General features: G+C 40.9%; 1 protein-coding gene across 1 annotated transcript; it reads right to left on the bottom strand.

Moving 5' to 3' along the window:
• Positions 1-1382: 1382 nt before the first annotated feature.
• CDCA7L (cell division cycle associated 7 like) lies at positions 1383-15144 on the bottom strand. The gene is made up of 10 exons (XM_057418908.1): positions 15076-15144; positions 12747-12893; positions 9208-9339; positions 8391-8750; positions 6788-6862; positions 6001-6186; positions 4501-4632; positions 3501-3650; positions 2245-2381; positions 1383-1914 (listed from the first exon to the last, which is right to left on the bottom strand). Exons 1-10 carry the CDS (start codon positions 15142-15144, stop codon positions 1884-1886), a joined length of 1419 nt encoding a protein of 472 aa, XP_057274891.1. The 3' UTR covers positions 1383-1883.
• Positions 15145-18833: the final 3689 nt, after the last annotated feature.

Genomic DNA, 18833 nt, shown 5'->3' with positions numbered 1-18833 from the left:
GCTGCTGAAGGGCTATGTACTATCTGAAAGCTGCTGAGTTTGCTGTGTTTGTATCTGTTCTTCTAACAAACACGTGCTAAACACTGCAAGCATAGTTCTCCACCTCTTGGAATACTTGACCATAATCTAGTGAATCATTAGGAGAAAATCTGAGCACTTGACTTTGACAGATACATTCAGTCACAGGCATACTTGAAGTCCCAAAGATAAGTAGTTTCGAGTCCCTGCTTTCAATGAAAGGGCATGCTGATGAAACCAGATGTCCATTCCCAGCAGAAGCTACATACTCATCTCCACATTCACGCAAAGCAATGACGCACAACAGGCCAACAACAGTCTACACTGGATCTGTATATTTAAACATAGCTTTAAGTATTCAGCAATAGGCAACTCTTTGAATCTGAAGTACTGTGGTCTTGCACTATAGAACACCATGTGCCTATCTTTACTGTAGGCATCAGGTAAGGCATGTAGCTGGGACCATAGCTGAACTGGCTCAAGGAGTTGACTTGTGAGTCATTTTTGTGAGGGCTATTCCAGTGGATTGAAGTGAAACTAATAATGTTTATGAATGCCCAATTTCTAAAACCAAAAGCAGAAGGCCAACTTATGTTTGCACTTTCACTACGAAAAGCAAGGAGAAGCCACCTAAATGGGCTCTAGCAAATGCAGCTTTATTCTTGGCAGTTTAGTACTAAGCTTTCACTACTATGTACTGCTTTCTTAACCTGCCTTGTAGTTAAAGCAAAAGGAGATATTTTTCATAATCAACTGGAGCAGATTTGCCTCCCAAAACCACAATCTTTCCTGTAACACTCTATGTGCTCTATGGTGTTATGTCCTCATCTGTCACTGTTGTGTTCATGTCTTTCTCCACATAATTATTAGTGATATGCAAACATTCCTTCGTTACAGCAGCTATGGAAAATAAATGGGAGACAATAGCATCTGGGTGTAGTTCAACTCACAAATTACTCTTCTTCATTACTTTTTATTCTCTCTACATAAAATGAAACATGTATCTTACAAGAATTTTAACATAACCATACTGCAATACAAATGTTGCATTTAAACAAAGTTTGAAAGTTTGGTTGTACATACAAAAAAAACGTCTAAATATGAACTGTACGTAAAAAAAAGTAATCCTGAACTCTGATTTAAACCAGTTAACCTGTTACCAGCTGCTGTAAGGTAGTTGGTTCAGGCAGCAGGTACATCACCTGGGATGATGTTTAAAATTCTTTAATTTTTTCTTTTTTTTTATAAACGAGTCTTCCACTTCCATGTTTCAGTTACTAATTGCACTTTGGAATAAAAAAAAAAAAAAAAATCATCCCCCACTGGTACGTTGCATCAGCTTTGGCTGAAATATTATCCATTCAGATGAAGTACCCTTCCCTTCTTTGCATGCAAAGTTCCATAAACTACAGGTGCTGGAGTAGGTTCTGAAAGGTTTGGAAAACTGAATCTTTAGGGTCAAGCTGGAACACGAAGGGCGTTTTGTTTCTTTAAAGACAGGATATGCTTTACAGATAGTTATTAAACACCCTTTCTGGAAACTTGCACAATTATATAAATAAAAATATTGCTCAAATTGACCAAGTTCTCAATCATATGGTTGTGTAGCTCTATCAAAAATTAACCACTCAAAGTTCAAGAGTGCCATTTCACTTAACATATAGGTCTGTGCATGTAGATTTCTCTACCAAAATATTTTCCTGAGAGATCTTTTGCATAAGACCACATCAATCAAAGTTCTAAATGAAGAAATGCATATATTCTACCCTACAATTCTATCTTTTATAAAACATGGTAATAACCTTCTGAAGTCAAATATTGTCAACATATTAATCAGTTGCAGGCACACGTTGAGTTCAGAGTTCTCATTTGTTATTCTCCAGTTGTTTCTGTAAACTAGAAAATGTGAGAAAAGTGTTAGTGCTTTCTAGGAAATTCTGGTTCTCCATAAACAGACAATTACCATAGATGAAGCTGACAACTTCCAAAATAGCACTTCTATATGCTCCAAGCAATCAATACAGATTTCAAATTGGCAAAAGCATTTCAATCTCTTAAGGAAATCAGCTGTTTACAGACCATGTGACTCACTTTACCGAAGCTGATTTCAAGTCCAAAAGGTTTCTTTTGCATTGGTCCAGGATCTGCCCCAGGCCACAGAAGTCAGGTATTGTTTAAAGGGCTACAACAGTTTAAAAGAAAATTACCATGGGGCACAACCCTCACCTTTCCAGGTACTCCTTAACATTGTTGTAGCCATAGAACTTGGCCAAGTGGATGAGCATGCCCGTGGCGCAGCGCCCATCCCGCCGGCGGCAGTAGCTGCAGTTGCACACCCCACGACAAGGAGGACAGATCCAGGCCTGCAAGGGGGGTGAAGGTGGAAGGCAGAAGTAAAGGCAAGACATGAGTAAGATTACAGTCACCTTCCCATTACTCAGACACAAGGTTTTAGAAACCTCTATCAACCAGCCAACCAACCTTATAAACACTTTGCAAATTCTGCTGATTAAATAAATGATTAAGTACTATCCTGTTTGCTTGAATACCTCTAAACTCTGAAGACTCGGGTTCTCTGATGTACTCAGTATTGATTTTCAAATAGACTAAAGGCATCCGCAATGCCTAATAGTAACTCATCTGCGCTAGGCTGACTGCAGCGAACAGCCTTAGCAAAAGACAAGTACCCCCTGTGACAGGTTTCTTTGGCTCTGCCTGCTGGTATAGCATGATTCCTGGGATTGAATTACCCAGCATGTACATGAAGTTAAAGATCTCCCAGCTGCCCAGCAACTTAACAGACAGGCAAGTTCTAACAGCCTGCATTACAGAATTGCAGCCATTGCTACACTAGGCTAGTAAATCAGAGCCATTAGTTCTCCACTGTCTTTCAGAACAGCCCAGAAACCCAGATCTAAAGCAGGAGGCCTTAGAGAGGAGGCCCCAGAACAAGCTGAGCACAGGGAGGACTGTTCTGCAGAGGGCTTTTTGTGTACCCACATGCCTTACTCTCTAGCAGCAGCCTGCCCTTCCTCCTTCCTCAGAGCCTTGGGGGACAACAGGGAAGAGGGAACCAACCCTAAGACTTCTAGGTATCCTTTTCCTTTTTTTTCATATTTAAAAATTGGAATCTAAACCAAGGAACCTGCTTTGCATGCTACATGACTGAGAGCATTAAAAAAAAGGGGAATGTTTTGCATTTTTCTGAAAGGGGACAGATTTCTTTTTTTAAAAGCTGTCATGCTTTCCCTCCACTATCTGGTAAGAAATGGGAGCTTCAAAGCAGGAAGATGGATGGATGGTAACCCAGGTCCAGCATGTTCCACTTGAGCTCCAACAAGACCAGTGTCAGTTTTAACAGTAACTAGAGATTTTCTCATGGCAAAAAGCTTTGAACTCTATGTTATCATGAGCAAGTGCTCCTCAGTTTACTGACAAAACGATATTCGTTACGCTTTCTTTCAAGCCCTGGAAATACCTACTGGATCAAGCAGTGCTGATTTCACATCCTCCCCATATCGATTTCGAAGACATGGTCCACAAAATTGTCCCCTCACTCCACCACAGCCGTGGTTGCGACAGACTGTCTTCGTATCAGTTGTCTTTTGTCGACACTGGTGGCAAGTACTACCCTAAAGTTGGAAAGGAGAAGAAACCTGTATGTCCGAAGGACATCTTAAATGCTCACTGCTGACCTTTGCTAGTATATCTGCTGATAGCAAAGCACAAATTTCTGTTTTGAATTCAAAGTCGGCAATTTGAAGTCAAATTCAGCAATGATTTTCATTAATAAGTTCTGTTATTATAATTAATCTCTGGAGAGATGCTAGGAATTTTACAGTGGCCGGCTTCAGCTGCGCTAGGAGTCTCAAACTCAAATCTCATGTCGCAGTTCTGATCCTTTCCTCTATCTATCTCAGAAAGAGCTAATACTATTCAGAAAATGACCTTGTGACTCATTTCTGCAAATGTAATGAGGCATGAAATAGCAAGCTAACTGTTTAGATCTTTAGGACAATTAATAATAGCCAAACCCAATGAAAGAAAGGAAGTACAAGTTTCATCAAGAGCTTTGGAAACTACCCAAACTATACAAAAATGTCACTTCCAGGGGTACAGTGAGCAGCAGGGATCACTATTATTTAATAGTTCAACCACCACCACATTTATACTAAGTGAGCATAAGAGATCAAAGGGATGTCAACTTTCATCAGTGGTGACTCATAGCTATAGCAAATCCCACTTAACAGCTCAATGAAGAAAGTACTTCCTTGCTGAGGAAAAAGTTGGTGGGGCATATCAACCAGCAGAGGCAGGCCCACAGAAGCCTGGCAAAGCTTTCAAAGTTGTGCTTGTGTAATATTACACTGCCAAGCTGCTCTCTTTAATGCAGGAAAGCATACCTTTTAGCAAATACCAGTGAACTATTAAGAACTTTCATTTTTAAGCACATGGTCACACTCAAGAACAGCAGCCACTTACTAGAACTTTGTCATAGATTTTATCTTTAACAGTGATTGCAATGTTGTCCAAGTCCTCCTCAGTAATATCCTCTACTGGACGGTTGGATGAGTATTTTGATGATCTCCTCCTTTTGCGCACTCCACAATTCCCCTGCTAAACAAATTCATCTCAACACTTTTTGTCTGGTGTTATGAAGATTCTGTCACCACACTTGGTGACAAATTCTTTCATTTATAATGTGTATGCAGCCTAGAGGGGGTGGCTCATGAACCGCAGTGGGAACAGGGAATAAGAGTTTCCAAACCATCACCACCTCTTTCTCTCCCTCATAATCTTTTCTATACTCCACTTACTCATTCTGTGTTCTTCCTTCCCACCACTACTACTTCTATTTCTACAATCCCTAACATATTTTTCTGCTACACCCTTTTCTTTGTGTTCCCTGCACATGTCTACTGTAACTGTTCATACTCTGTTTCTTTCCTCTTAAAATAAGGAACTATGATCTTCTGCCTTCCCATTCTTTGCTCCTTCAATCTCCCACCATACTCTCTAATTGCTTTCTCCAATAACAATTTCTAATGTCCTCCAAAAAAGCTTTCTTGAAGTTTTAGGTTAGTCCTGTCATACAGAGCCCTTTCTTACTATTCTGCCTGTGACTCAGAAGGGAGTCCTCCATTCACTATTACTTAAGTGTTCCTTTTTCCTTCCAAATATCATTCTCTTTGACCCCTATTCATGTATGAGTTTCATCTGATCCTTAGCTTTCTCCCTATCACACTCTTTAACACCTAATTTATCCTTCACCCAAGATCAGCTCTTTTCTCTCCAAAGTAGCTATTTACCAGCCCAGGTTCTCATTCAATGCTACTCCATTTTCTTAATAGCCACGTTCCCTCTATAATGCTTCAACTATGCCAAGCTCTCATTCCTACAAGCAGAACTGGAATCCAGCCTGTGCAGAGGCAAACCTCCTTATAAAAGTTATACAATAAATATAAAACGACACCATAAGCCAAGGGAGGAAAAAACAAGATTTTAAGAAAGTGGGAAAGAATAAAACCTACAATTCTCAAATGGCTAACCAGTACGTCAGCAGTTTGTTGGTGCAATTCCCTTCATTCATTCTCAGTTCAGCTATATAACTTCTATCTCTTTTGTTATTTTCTTCACTGAGTCTGAAGATAGAGAAGATCTCCTTTGCCACCTCCACCAGCCCCACTGCCTTGCCACTCAAAGGCCTTCTACATTGTGGGCTCTAGTAATTTTCAAATAATGAATAAATAATAGACCTTATAAACTGCCTTGTCATGACTGGACAACACAGGTCACAAGTAGAGCCCAGTTAATAGGTGAAAGATGAGGCAGGAAGGCCTGAAGATAACTTTTCTGTAGCTAATCCCAACCAAAGCTTCTCATTAGCTTTCTGTAGGATGTGATGTCTGATCTAAGTGCTGGCCAACAATTTAAATGTTTCCTAATCTCTGACTACTGGAGATGTCAAAGTCTGGCAAATACCACACTGAGTCTCTTCTTCAGGAGGTTTTGTTGTCTATAGCTACTGAATTGTTCTGCAAACTTGATAGCTGACACAGTAAACTTTTCCAAGGCAAACTTTTCTGGTGGACGAGCATTTCTGGTTGGGTTCATGCGACGTGCTATCTGGCCTTCCGAAAATGTCCTCCTTGGGATTTTCTTCTGTTTCTAGAAAGAGAAGAATAACAGTCTAATTCTAGTCCAATTAATACCACAGAACAGTACCAAAATTTTATGTATGGCATATTAAGGTAGAAGCTAGCTCTCCCTGTTCTTCAGAAGCTGAATATTTTCTCACATCTCTGCTTCTAGTCAAGAAAAGTCAGCTGAAATAATATTAGTATCATTCTGCGTTCATGCTGAAGTGGTTCAATTTCTTCAGCATAGGTCTGCTACGAAGTGTGGATTTTAGAAGAAAACCCTGCAAGAGGGATATTAACAGGATCTAAACCCAAAGGAAAGCAACTACTCTTCCTTGTTCTCACATATACAAGCATTTGTCTAGCATCTCAACAGTATTTCTGGGTCAAAAATGACAAAGCAGCATCTCGCCTCAGTCTCCATATTTCTCCATAAATTATCTTGTAAAATTCCATTTCCTCACATAACCTCTGGTACTTAAATACTGACCAATAGCAAACCTATGCAAACAAAGTGACCAAAACCAAAGAAAACCAAAACAATCATGGTGAAAGCATTTCATCAGGTAACACATTAATCCTAAGTTTAGAAAAATGACTATCACCTCCAGCCAGTAGCAGAGACTTACCAAAGGAGTTGAGGTGGGGGTTTTCACTGGGAACAGTTCCGGTATAGAATTCAGTTCTGCCAGCAGCCGAGCAAGCTGAAATCAACAGTGATGCCACATTGAAAACTCACTGCAAACTTGCAAACAACCAACACCAATCACCCGCTCCTCACATATACTCTGAATTATATCTAAACACATGAAGTTTCAGGTTTTCACATGAAATCTTTCTGGAGGCACTTTATTTAAGCGGGGCTCATAAAAGCAGTTAATTTACCCCTGAATAAGCAAAACTCTGCAGGCAGTGCTATCTTCACAGCTCCCATTAATTCTTACTGGGATTTTGAATTAGTTAGAATAACATCCAATCTTGTCAAAACAGCACTGAAGCAGGACATTACAACATGGTTACAACATCTATGACCAATAATGAGAAAATCACAGTCCATGACAGGAGGGAGAGAAGGAAGTCAGGGTGCCCTTGACCAGAAGACCATTGAATGTTTCCTATGGGCTATTTTTCTGAATGACTTCTGATACACCTGCACTTTTTGCCAGGGCAAGTGTCCCTTTAAACACTGACACTGCAGCAGAGAAACTTTCCTTATCATTTTTCAGGGGTCCTTAGTAGCAAAGACTAGGAATATCCCTTTTTTCAACCATGACAGCTACTGCTGATTTCGCAAATGCTGCAAACCACAGACAGTAATGCTGATGGATGCATTTCTCAGTAAATACTTCAGTGTGGCATTACCAAGACCTATTCAATGTCACTGCAGTACTGCAACTAGGATGCCAATGAATTTCACAATGGTTGAACTAGAAGAGTGAGAACAGTGGAAAAGCAGCAAGACCAACACAAACAGCAGTGAGGATACAAAAGACATTAGAAACACAGGTACAAAACTAAAAGAAGTTTTTACACAGAGGCCTACACACCCAAGAGGTGTACTTGTACTTGGGCAGCCGCAACTTTTCCAGGAATACAGTAAAACTAATCCAACATCAACTTGGATCTACACAGCTGCTTGATAGAGAGCTGGTGGCATGTTGGACAACAGAGGAAAAAGTGTTAGGTAATGATCAGTGTCTTTGTTTTCCTGACCTACACACACACAAACACACACTTTCAGTAGTTATATAGCAAAGCATAATTGTAAACACATCCAACACAACTGAAAAATTACATTTTAGCATCCTTAGCAGTTTTTAGCTGGCTTTCCAATCACTAACTGCAGCAGATCTGTCAGACCAAATGAAAAGTATAAACCCTGCTGTGCAAATGATACCACGAACCATTTGAAGGGACATGCTGTTTTTCTGACATGTTCTGAATATAAGACTACAGCTCAGGCATCTGTAACTTTGTTCACGTCCACATGCAAAATGACTGGTTCAGTTCTGGTCTTAGCAGACTAGACATACTTGAGGCTATTTTAGGGGTTAATGTCTGGATGCTGTTGGTCCTCTACAGTCTTTCCAGGCAGAAAAATTCTAACACAAACCACCATGAGATCTTCCCAAAGTCCCAGCACAGCACCAGCAAGGACCCCAACATTCAACTGTTCTGAAGCTAAGTATTAGGATGTAAATGTTAGAGGACATTAAGTCCTCTAAGTCTTACCATGGCTTTATTTTCTTTAATATTCATAGCTCTTTTAAGCAGAGCACTGGAACTTTCCTCCTGTGTTTCTTTCATGTCTTCTTCAGACTCTGAAGCAGAGCCCTCTAGTTTATCCCACCACTTACAGCTTATTTCTTTTGAATGAGGTGTGAGGGATTCACTTTCCTTTAGAGGTAAGTTAGAAAACTCCTGTTCAGGAACTTTTTTCTCAGATGACTTTCTGGTGGGAAACTGTAAGGCAACACGGAGGCCAAAGCTTTTTCTTTTGGGGGAAACTTTCTTCTTCACCTCTTCCTCCTCTTCTTCCTCGCTACCCAATAAATTATCACGTTCTTCATCACTCAAATCCGACTCTACTGCCTAGAGGCAGGAAGAATCCCATGTTACATTATTGGCTGTGACACACAAAAAGGTCATTTTTAAATCACTAATTCTAGGCAGCAGCCTCATCACCCAAAGGCACAGTCATAAATTCACCTAAGCCAACAAATGTTTAAAAGTTCACAGTACACCACTTCTCCCTGTGCAGAGACCAATACAAAATCTACATATTAATAATCTGATACAGACATGGTTGTCTTCAAACGAAGATTCTTGCCCAGCACAGTCTACAAGCAAGGGAAGAAGTCCTCATGTCTCATATGTGATGTTACACTAAATAAAGCTTTTTATCTCTTTTAAAATATTTTTCTTCAGCATGAAGAAAGAACATCACAGTGTATCAGAAACACTCGTACTAGAACAGGAGTTTTACACAGAAGAAACAGAAAAAAAACAGAAGTCAACATATACATTCACACATACGTAATTGCCTTACCAGAACTCCTTTTTTATTCACATCCACCTCACTTGAAGCAAAGCCTTCAAATGTTTCCATTTCAGAATCAGTGTCTTCTGCAAAAATCCTCTGCAGCTCTTCAGTGAGGTATCTGGACTGAAACTGAACCCCCTGTTAAAAACACCAGCCAGTAGCTATGACAGCCAGTCAGATACACAGTAGTCTCAGTCACAATAAACAGGTTCTGAGATTCAAGAAGATACCAATTAGATGGCATATACTGCAAAGTGAAAGCACTTTGCAGGCAAAGCCTGTCAAAAGAAGAAAGCAGAAGACATACAGTTTCAGCACGAAGTTATTTAGCTTAGGATTTATCTTTTTTTCCCCCCTTCACTTTGAGCACAGGGCTTTAATTGAGCTGCTTCTTGCAGGGGAAACTTTCTTCTGCTTTGCCTCTTTCTCCTCTTCTTAAGTACTACCCAATGAAAATAAACTATCCGCTTTTTAATGTGTAAATTATCATGCTGTTCGTTCTTCTGGATCTAAAAAAACAGGCCTTGAATGGTGTCGTAATTTAAGCCCAGCCAGTACGTCAGAATCATGCAGCCTCTCACTCACTTCCCCCTTTCCTCCCCCCAACTCTTAGTGGAATGGGGAGGAGAATCAAAAGAATATAAAATAAACCCCAGAGGCTGAGATAAGAACCGTCCAGCAACTAAGGTACAATACAAAACTACCACTAATAATAATAAGGGAAATAACAAAGGGAGAGAATATAAAACTAAAAAGGGAAGGAAAAAAAAAACCAACAATAACCAGCAGTGATGCACAATACAATTGCTCACCACCTGCTGACCAACACCCAGCCTGACCCAAGCAGAGATCTGCCCTTCCAGGTAACTCCCCCCAGTTTACATACTGGGCATGATGTGCTGTGGTATAGTGTGCGTCAGGTGCCCTGTCTCTGCTCTCTCGTGGCTTCTTGTGCCCCTCCACATTGGCAGAGCATGAGAGACTGAAGAGTCCTTAATAAGGATAAGCACTACTGAGCAACAACTAAAAACACTGATGCGTTATCAACATTGTTCTCAGGCTGAAGCCAAAAGAGCACGGCAGCAGCTACTAAGAAGGAGAAACATAACTGTTACTGCTGAATCCTGGACAAATGGAAGAAAATATGAACCAAAAACACAGTAAAAAAAAAACAAAAAAAAATGAAACCTCTCTTCTGGGCTTGCTGCAGCAGCACTCAAGGGTCTCTGAGATGGAATATGTTACTTCGTATCCTGGTACACTATCACTGAAGTGACAGATACCAACACAAAACCACAGAGCTTTGAATAGCCTGACTAATATCCCTCCACCTTCCAACTGTTCAACTCTGTTTCAATGGTGCAGTTTATCATTCAAACATATTCCAGGGTATAGAGATCCCAAATTTCTGCCTACAGACTAGGAAGTGAAAATTCAGTCCATGAAAAAGAAACTAAGATCTCATTAAAACACTCTACAATATGCACATTATATAACAATTAAACACAATGCATTTACTAAATCAGTAATGTATTTTCATACTCCCAGTTAGAATTAGTAGAAGACCATCTGCCAACTTGCCCGTTAGTCTCCTGAAAAACTTGTTTTTATGTAGGAACATAACTCATGTTCACACCACACCTGCCTCTTGAAAGCCAGCAACACTCGTCTCCCCAGTTTTCTTCTGCTACTTCTTCCTCTCATGCGAGATACAAAAATGACCTTTCATACAATACACTTACTAAATATCTTTATTATTCCTTTCAACTCTCTCCCTTCCATGACTTTAATTACACCCTTCTTTACCTTAAAATGTCTGGTGAAAAACAGACACAATACATGAGTGGAAAAACTTAGAGGGGAAGGAGAGGAGGGAACTACTACATATGCTGGTTTTTTGCACTTAAACATCTCCTACAAATTATTACGGGTAATTGGAATAAGTTTTCTCTGAGCAAAATTGCTTTACTCTTTTGTTGATAGCTGCAGTGCAGCTGCTTGAGAAAGGAACAAACACAACAGGGAAGTTACTTTAAAGTTAAATTGCATTTCTTGGAGGGAAACCAAAGTTGTTATGCATTCCGTTTTTTTCATGAAATTCCACAATGAAAAGGGAGGAGGGAAATAAACTTTGTTAGCTGAAGTGACTGAAAATAACACACCTAGAGCTATGCTGTCACTCCTACGAAGAACAGTCTGCACAAGGTAAAAATGGCATCAGGGATAACTGCGGGAGAAATGGCTGAAACTCCACAAAAGCATAGAGATTATGGAAGGAGAACTGCAGAAAGCCGTAAGGAAAAGCACACATGCAGAGGTTGCTACTTATTAGTACGTTTGCACATCAGCATCCAAGAGAACACCTGATGCACCAAGATCCCATTCACCCCCTAGTAGGGCAGCTGCCTTGCCTCTTCTCCCAACAACTGCCCAATTCTACGGATGGAGATTTAAAATAATTCTCAGCCCAAGGGAAACGCAAGAATGGTAAGGAAAGCTGCAGTGCCAGCTGTAAATTTGGAACAAGTCTCACTGGGATTCCCAGTAACACAACTTAAACTAACAGTGCCTAACACTTCCACAGCATTTTTCATTAGAAAAATTTGTAGCAAAGATCATTATCATAATCTCCATCTCTCAAGTTGGGAAACCAAGGCAGGGAGAAGTAAAGTAAGGTGCCAGCTGTCCCAAGCAAGCAGCAGAAGCTCAGGCTCCCACACAAGGCTCCTGCTCCATCACCACCTCTCTTTATTGATCCTTCTTGCTCCGCACAGAGCCACAAATACAGGAGCAAGCCACCTGTTGGTTTTCTGAAGTTACTAGTACTCCCATCTAGCAACAACACTACAAAGCAATTTAGAACCCATTTCACTACATTTTAGCCACCGTCTTTCTTCATAGCAGACTGTGTCTCTACCCCCAAAAGGCTTCTACACTCTCCCGAGGCCACTTGCTTACAAAGGCTCAGAAATAGTACACACTTGTACAAGCCTCATTCTCTCTGTTTCCTTTGCTAACTCAAGTCATCATCCTTGTCTTCAGCACCTCTTAAGCAGGTACAAACCATTATGCTGATCTAGGTACTTCACCATTAAGAGAGCAGAGATCCAGCAAATCTCACAATCATCAACCGGAGCTGGTAGTTTCTGTGGGTCACCACCACTAAAATGTGATTTTAGTGCAGAAACAGAACCAAGATAAATTTCTGGAAGAAATACCTTGAAGTCCGCATACTCACAAATGCCCCTCTATTATCCTGCATTTCCACTGTTGTATGTAGTCAGAGAACATATCAGCCCAGGATAATTCTCCCTTTCCTATTTGCTTCACTTAAACTTGCCTTTTAATGAAACTCATTTTCCTTTTTATATAATTAATCAGTTTTTCAAAGCAATCACTGAAGCAAGTTTGTTTACATTCATTTTTAATATGAGAACTGTAAATTATGGGGTTTGCAGAGAGTAATAGCTTACACAGCCTTGACACAGGCTCAGAGTACTACTGCACCCAGAAAGCATAACTGGGCCAAGGCAATCTCTTCCTACCTTTTTTCCTGGCTTCAGGGAATCACGATTAGCATAGGTGTCTTCTGATAACAACCTCTGTCTGGAAGCATCATCTTGGAACCCCAGAAAATCTTCACTGTCACTGGGGGCATTAAAAATGTCAGCCACATCCTTGGGTATCTGCTGCTGATTCAAAACAAGAGAGAAGACATGAGTCGGACACGCCAACTTACTAGGAAAACTCAAAATAGCAACAGTTCAACTTACTTTTATGCTCCTATGCAAATGCAAATCTGTTTCACAAAATACGCTATACGTACACTGTGCCTTATTTAGCTAAACTCCAGGAAAACTCAGTACGGTCTGTTTTAACCCCTAAATACAGACTCCAGATTTGGGGCAAGGGAGGGGATGTGATATGCAGGGTGTTTAACTCCACAGAACAGCACTCAGATGTAAAAATATGTATGTCTCATCTTTGCAAGCATATGCTCAATGCATCCTTTATTGGTAGTGAAACCCACCACTGTTCCTCCTCTCAATAGTGAGCAATGCATCTTCAAATGTAACAAAATGCTAATCGAGTCCATAGAAACCTTAATATTATATGCAATAACAGTACTATTATGTATTTTAGCAGACACTTAGCTAACTCCCAAAATAAAACCAATGCAACTCATTCTCTTTTGTCAGTACTGCTGCAGGGCTTTTTCCACAACACTTGGTAAGAAGTGAAAACCTATTTTAACCAAAACCACTTCTTGTTTGTAAGAAGCCCACAGTGTAGCCCACCAGGAGGAAGAACTACCAAAGGCAGACAGAAGCACTTTCTGATGTGACCAAGGTTGCAACTTCAGAGTTCAAGAAGTCTGATCCTAGCACAGGAGACTCATATCACCACATCCAACCATTCCCTCTGACCACATGCATTGAACAAGCACTTCAGATAAGCCTCTCTATGTAACAGGCTAGCTCATTACATGGAGAGGCTTACCTGAAGCCTGCCACCTTCAGACAGCTTCCACCTAGCCTGTTTTTAGGATTTGGTGTGTGGAAGGACAGGGTGAACAAATCCAGCCTTAAAAATGGAGGCAGAAGGCATTTTGCCAAGTTTCAGAAGAGGGTTTTACACATCCCAGTATCATCTGCAAAACCATTCAGTCGTTGAGAAATGCTTGGGCAGAAAAGTGCCCGTATCACTCAACAGCACCCAGACATCTATCTTCCATGTCCCCAGGACCACACGTACACGTCACATGCTACTCTTAATCGAAGCAAGCCTTTCTGCTGTTTGCTGTGTGATAAAGTCACACATGGACTTCCCACTCCTCTCATTAACTCTTGCAAACATGAGATCAAGAGCTGCCTGGTGAGAAAGGCCAGTTCCTCTTCCAAAGGAGGTAGTTTCCAACCCTAAATATTCAGGCAAAAATCCCCAACATGAAGTCCAGTACAAGAACAGCCTTGTCCGCTATCACAGACAACCAAGGCTGCTCATACAGGGCCTTGTACAATGATTGTTTCTATTATTATTTTATCCTTTATTTATTTATGCCAAGACAAATGGCCCAAAGGCAGCTCATTCTCCAAAAGTAATGCTGCTGACAACATTCCTCCCCCATTAAAAGAGCAAACAGCACCTTGACCAAAGCTTCACTCTCTGAAACAAGCTACACTAATAGGTATACATGGGCTTAACTTCGTTCTTGCTCCACTTTTATTAAGCTGATGTAGATTGATGCAAAACTGATTCACTGTTGCTTGAGCAAGAGCAGAATGCACAACCCAATGTACTGCACGATCCAATGCACTGCAGAAGTTGTGTTGTCCATATTTGAACCCTTTTAGACATTTCCTTACCCCACCTCTTAAACAAATGGCCAGAATCCACCTCCCTTGAAATTCACTTAGTCCAGAGCAGCATTAAAAATAAAGCACCATGCATTTTAATGGAAAAACATGTAAGGAGCTGTGATCCTCACTGCTATGAATAAACTGCTTCCAGGAGCCACTACATTAATTCTTGTGCTATTGTACAGCCAAGTTAGCCACTGCTGTGATTACTTTATGCCTAACTAATTTCTTCTTTGTCTGTTACTTCTAGATCTGCACCAGAAGAGCCATTATGGGGGTGTAATTACAGATTTTAAACAAAGAAAGAAACCAAAAAATTCTTTGCCAATAGAACACCTTTTTTGAATTTTATGCATTCCCAAACACTAAGATACTGATGTAAGTAACTTACTGCAGAATTTAAAATATTTTTAGTTTGCACCTCGCTCCCTGTAGCCCAACTGTGAAGAATCTCATTCAGTCATTGACAAGTCTCCATTTCACTGAAAAGGCCTAGGCTAACAACAGACAACACCTGCCACATGAGGTGGGCATACTCCAGGAGTTCAAAAAGAGCATCCTTGCCTTTATTCCCAGCATCCATTGCCATCAGCAGACAAACATCAAGGATGAGCTTGCACTAACCACCTCTGCTATAATGCACTGTTTACTGTTATTGTGTAGTTCTGGAAGCCACAGACATTTGCATTTTTTCAATTACAACATTCAGAAACTGATTTATAATCAACATAAGAGCCTAGCACTTTAACACTGTCAACAAAGTAGCATATACCAAGAAAGAAAATACGTATTTGCCTAAACAAAATGTCAAAATATTCATGTTTAAACACTTGAAAGATCATAGAATTACAGAATATTAGAACGGTTTGGGTTGGAAGGGACCTTAAAAACCCAGGTACTTCAAGAGAGGAGCTTTTTGGCACTAAACCCCTAAAGACACAAAGGCAGAAAGGCGATGCACATTTTGGGCTTGCTCAGGGAAAATATTTCAAACTGAATGGATCACAGGTTCAGACAGTGGTCTGCTGAAATGCTGCAGAGATGTGAGAAATACTACCTTTTGAAGTTACTAGTCAAAAGCTAAGTACTGAAAATCCGGTAAAAGCTGGAAACAATTACCTGCTGCTGAAAAAATCAAAGGAGGAAATTTTATACCTATTGAGCTCAGTTATTTTTGCACATAAAAAACACTTACTTGTTTAAAACACCCACAAGGTACTTTTCAAAAGCAATGGAAAACATTCCCTGCTACAAATGCCCCCAAATCCAACTATTGCAAGAATAGCCATCTAAGTTTTTCATATGGAAGGTTAAGGTTCAAGACATCCCCACCTCTCAGTTTCCCCATCTCTAAATTTGACAAAATACTGCCCATACACCCAGGAATGCATCAGGATTTGTTGGGCTGCATGAAGGAGAGTTACTGTTCCTGCAGAACTGGGAGCAGACAGCCTGTGTGTGCCTGTGGGGGCTGACAGGTCTGGCACCAAGGGTGAAAACCAAGCTGGGAGGGATGTCAGACCTGTTTCAGCAATGCTCCCACACATCCACGACTGATGGGAGAAAAAAGGCACCTAAAGGTCCCCCCCAGTCACACCAATGTTTTTCTTATTGCCATCCCCACACATTCCACCCCCTTTGTTAGGCAAAGAGAAAAAGAAAAGCCTGAGGTGATTTACTTTCCACATCAACAGGAAGAATTCTGATGTCTCAAGTGAAAAAGCAACTTTCCCGATACAAAACAGATGCAACTTGACCTTCTGTAAGGCAACTCCCGGCAGGCTGTGAGGAGATAACTGCTTCTGTGTGTGCATGCCCAGAGCTTCAGTGGGAAGCATCAGTTATTTCTACACCACTGTCCACCCTCTTTAGTATTTTTAAGAGATATTTGTACATGCCACTTCCATTTCCAATTGTCACAATAGCACATTCTTCTCTGACAATGTATCAGGAGAACGCACTGTGGAAGAAGCAGGGTTAGATGTAATTATTTTTTGCTCCTACCATGGAAAAAAAAATAATAAATAAGTTGCATTGTGTTCCCCTCATTCAAGTTTGCACAATGCATGGGCATTCCTATTTGAAGCAGAGGACATATAATTCCAGTAATGTTCAAACTGAAATTATCCAAGTTTATTCTCCAACAAGTACTCACACAAACCAAATTTGTGCAAAGTCACACCTTCAACACACACTGGAAAAGCTTGTCCTAGGCTCAATATGGAGGTAAGCCTAAGGCACACCACCATGGGTTACAGGCACTGGAACTGCATTACTAGGTTACTGGGTCTGGAACTCATAGCCCCAAAATAACAACCAAATGGGGAAGCACTCCAAGGCTGACAATTATGGGCAGCACTCCAAGAATAGAGGGCCCCAGACAGAATGCCAATAGCTGCCAAACCAAAACCCCAAAACTATCTACAAGTCAAGACCCTGGTCTTATACTGGAACCATAAAAGGCGAACAACATTGTACAAAAGCTTAATTTTAAACATCATACAAATGTGTGATGTGGGAGGCAAAGAGAGGAAAAGTCATGTACTGCAGTGCAAAAGAATCACACAACTAGATGCACAGTCAAAAGGGCTGTCAGCACTAGCCAGCCTGAGACTCAAGGGCAACAATGCAATTTAGGAAGGCAAGGAGATCCCAGAAGAGCTCCAAAATTCATGAACAGCACCAGAGCAAAAAACCCAAAACCTGCTGGCCAGAGCAGTATATTCCTAGCACAGGTGACAGCAGGTGAAAGTCAAGTGAGTGTTCAGAGAGAAGGAACAAGCGATAAAATGAATCACAGTTTTATAATCTTTGGAGGGATACTTTGATTCCACGGAAGGTGAAGATAGATACTGCCTGTGTCTGTATATCTGTCACAGAAACAACTCCTGGAACTTCCAGGGTGGTTCCACCCGTCCCTGTGAAAAGTTATGGTAATTTTCACTCCAGTCAACCTACTGCTAAAGTCAAGTACTCCATGAAATTTTAGTAAACTCAGGTATTTTCAGAACAGTAGAGTATTGTTTTTACAATGCTTCATTTAAACTGATAATAAACTAAAATCCATCAAGCTACTTTATCCTCCAGTATAGAATGCCCAACCATCATAATCACAAGGCAAGTTACTTAAAATGTTACCTTCTATAGACAATACCTACCTGGAAACCATCCCCTACTTTTCAAAAACACTGATAATAACGGGAATATCAGCATGCAGCATACAAACACAGCCCAAATGCTCTGTTAGCCACTACTATCTCTTATTTTGTATTGTCTAGTATCTCATGGATATATACAGTATTAACACCTATTTCAGAATTAATTCTGCATGATTCAACAGCATCCCTTTCCTCTGTGGTGGTGCCTAGTTATTACCCGAGCCCCAGCATTCCAAGGAAAACACTTTTGTGCAACAGGCATGCAACATGTCCTTTCTTCTGCCTGGATTACTAGCATTCAGGTTTTCTGGGAGCAAAAGCTTTGTCAGCCAGCAGTCCTTTAACAAGCTTCGTGTGCTGAAACTGCTGTGCAAGGACAGCACAGCAATTAGACCCTGGAATGGGAAATGTAACTGCAAGTTTGCACTGCTGACTTCCTTGGCTATTGCTCTAAATGGAGGCACAAACTCACAAGCTAGCTCACCAGTCAGCAGATGTGTGACTAGGGACAAGGAAACCTTTACCACCACATCCCTTCTGCTCACCAGTGCACCACAAAGAGGAGCAAGAACCAGCAAAGGCCTCACTCAGCCAAAAACAAGCTTCCATGAGAAACAGAAAAGTACTGAGAACAGTGTGTGTCCTTCTCCCCTTTGCTGAGCCTTACAGGAATCATGATGCACACCATTTTACCTGTGCAGCAGAAAGGTGAGCAGCAGACAGTAAGAGCCTCTCATTACAGCACCAGAGAAGTGTCACTTGCTTCTATTGTACCATGTCAATCAGATTTCTCCCAAATTGTTCTAGTGTCTTTATCTCCCCACTGCAGATGGCGAGCATGAGGTCATAGACAGGTGGAAGGTTTACAAAGTCCCTGAGAGGACAGAGGTCCTAACAGACGTTTCAGTGTCACTACAACCCTCCTGTTAACAAAAGCCCACGTGAAGCCCTAACTTTCCATCAACAACAGCTGATCAGAGATGCTGATATTCTTGCTCCTTCCCACTACATGGAATACTCACCACACCACATCCCGCGACTGGAACCACAAAAATGCCTGATGCAAGCAGGAACCAGGCATGGACCAGACCACAGTTGGGCGTAAAGATTAAAT

The sequence above is a fragment of the Pezoporus wallicus genome, unplaced genomic scaffold, assembly GCF_028554395.1.
Source record: "Pezoporus wallicus isolate ANWC-B61680 ecotype Strahan unplaced genomic scaffold, APGP_CSIRO_Pwel_v1 contig_47, whole genome shotgun sequence".
Lineage (NCBI taxonomy): Eukaryota > Metazoa > Chordata > Aves > Psittaciformes > Psittacidae > Pezoporus > Pezoporus wallicus.
This window is presented reverse-complemented; position numbering and strand designations above follow the sequence as displayed.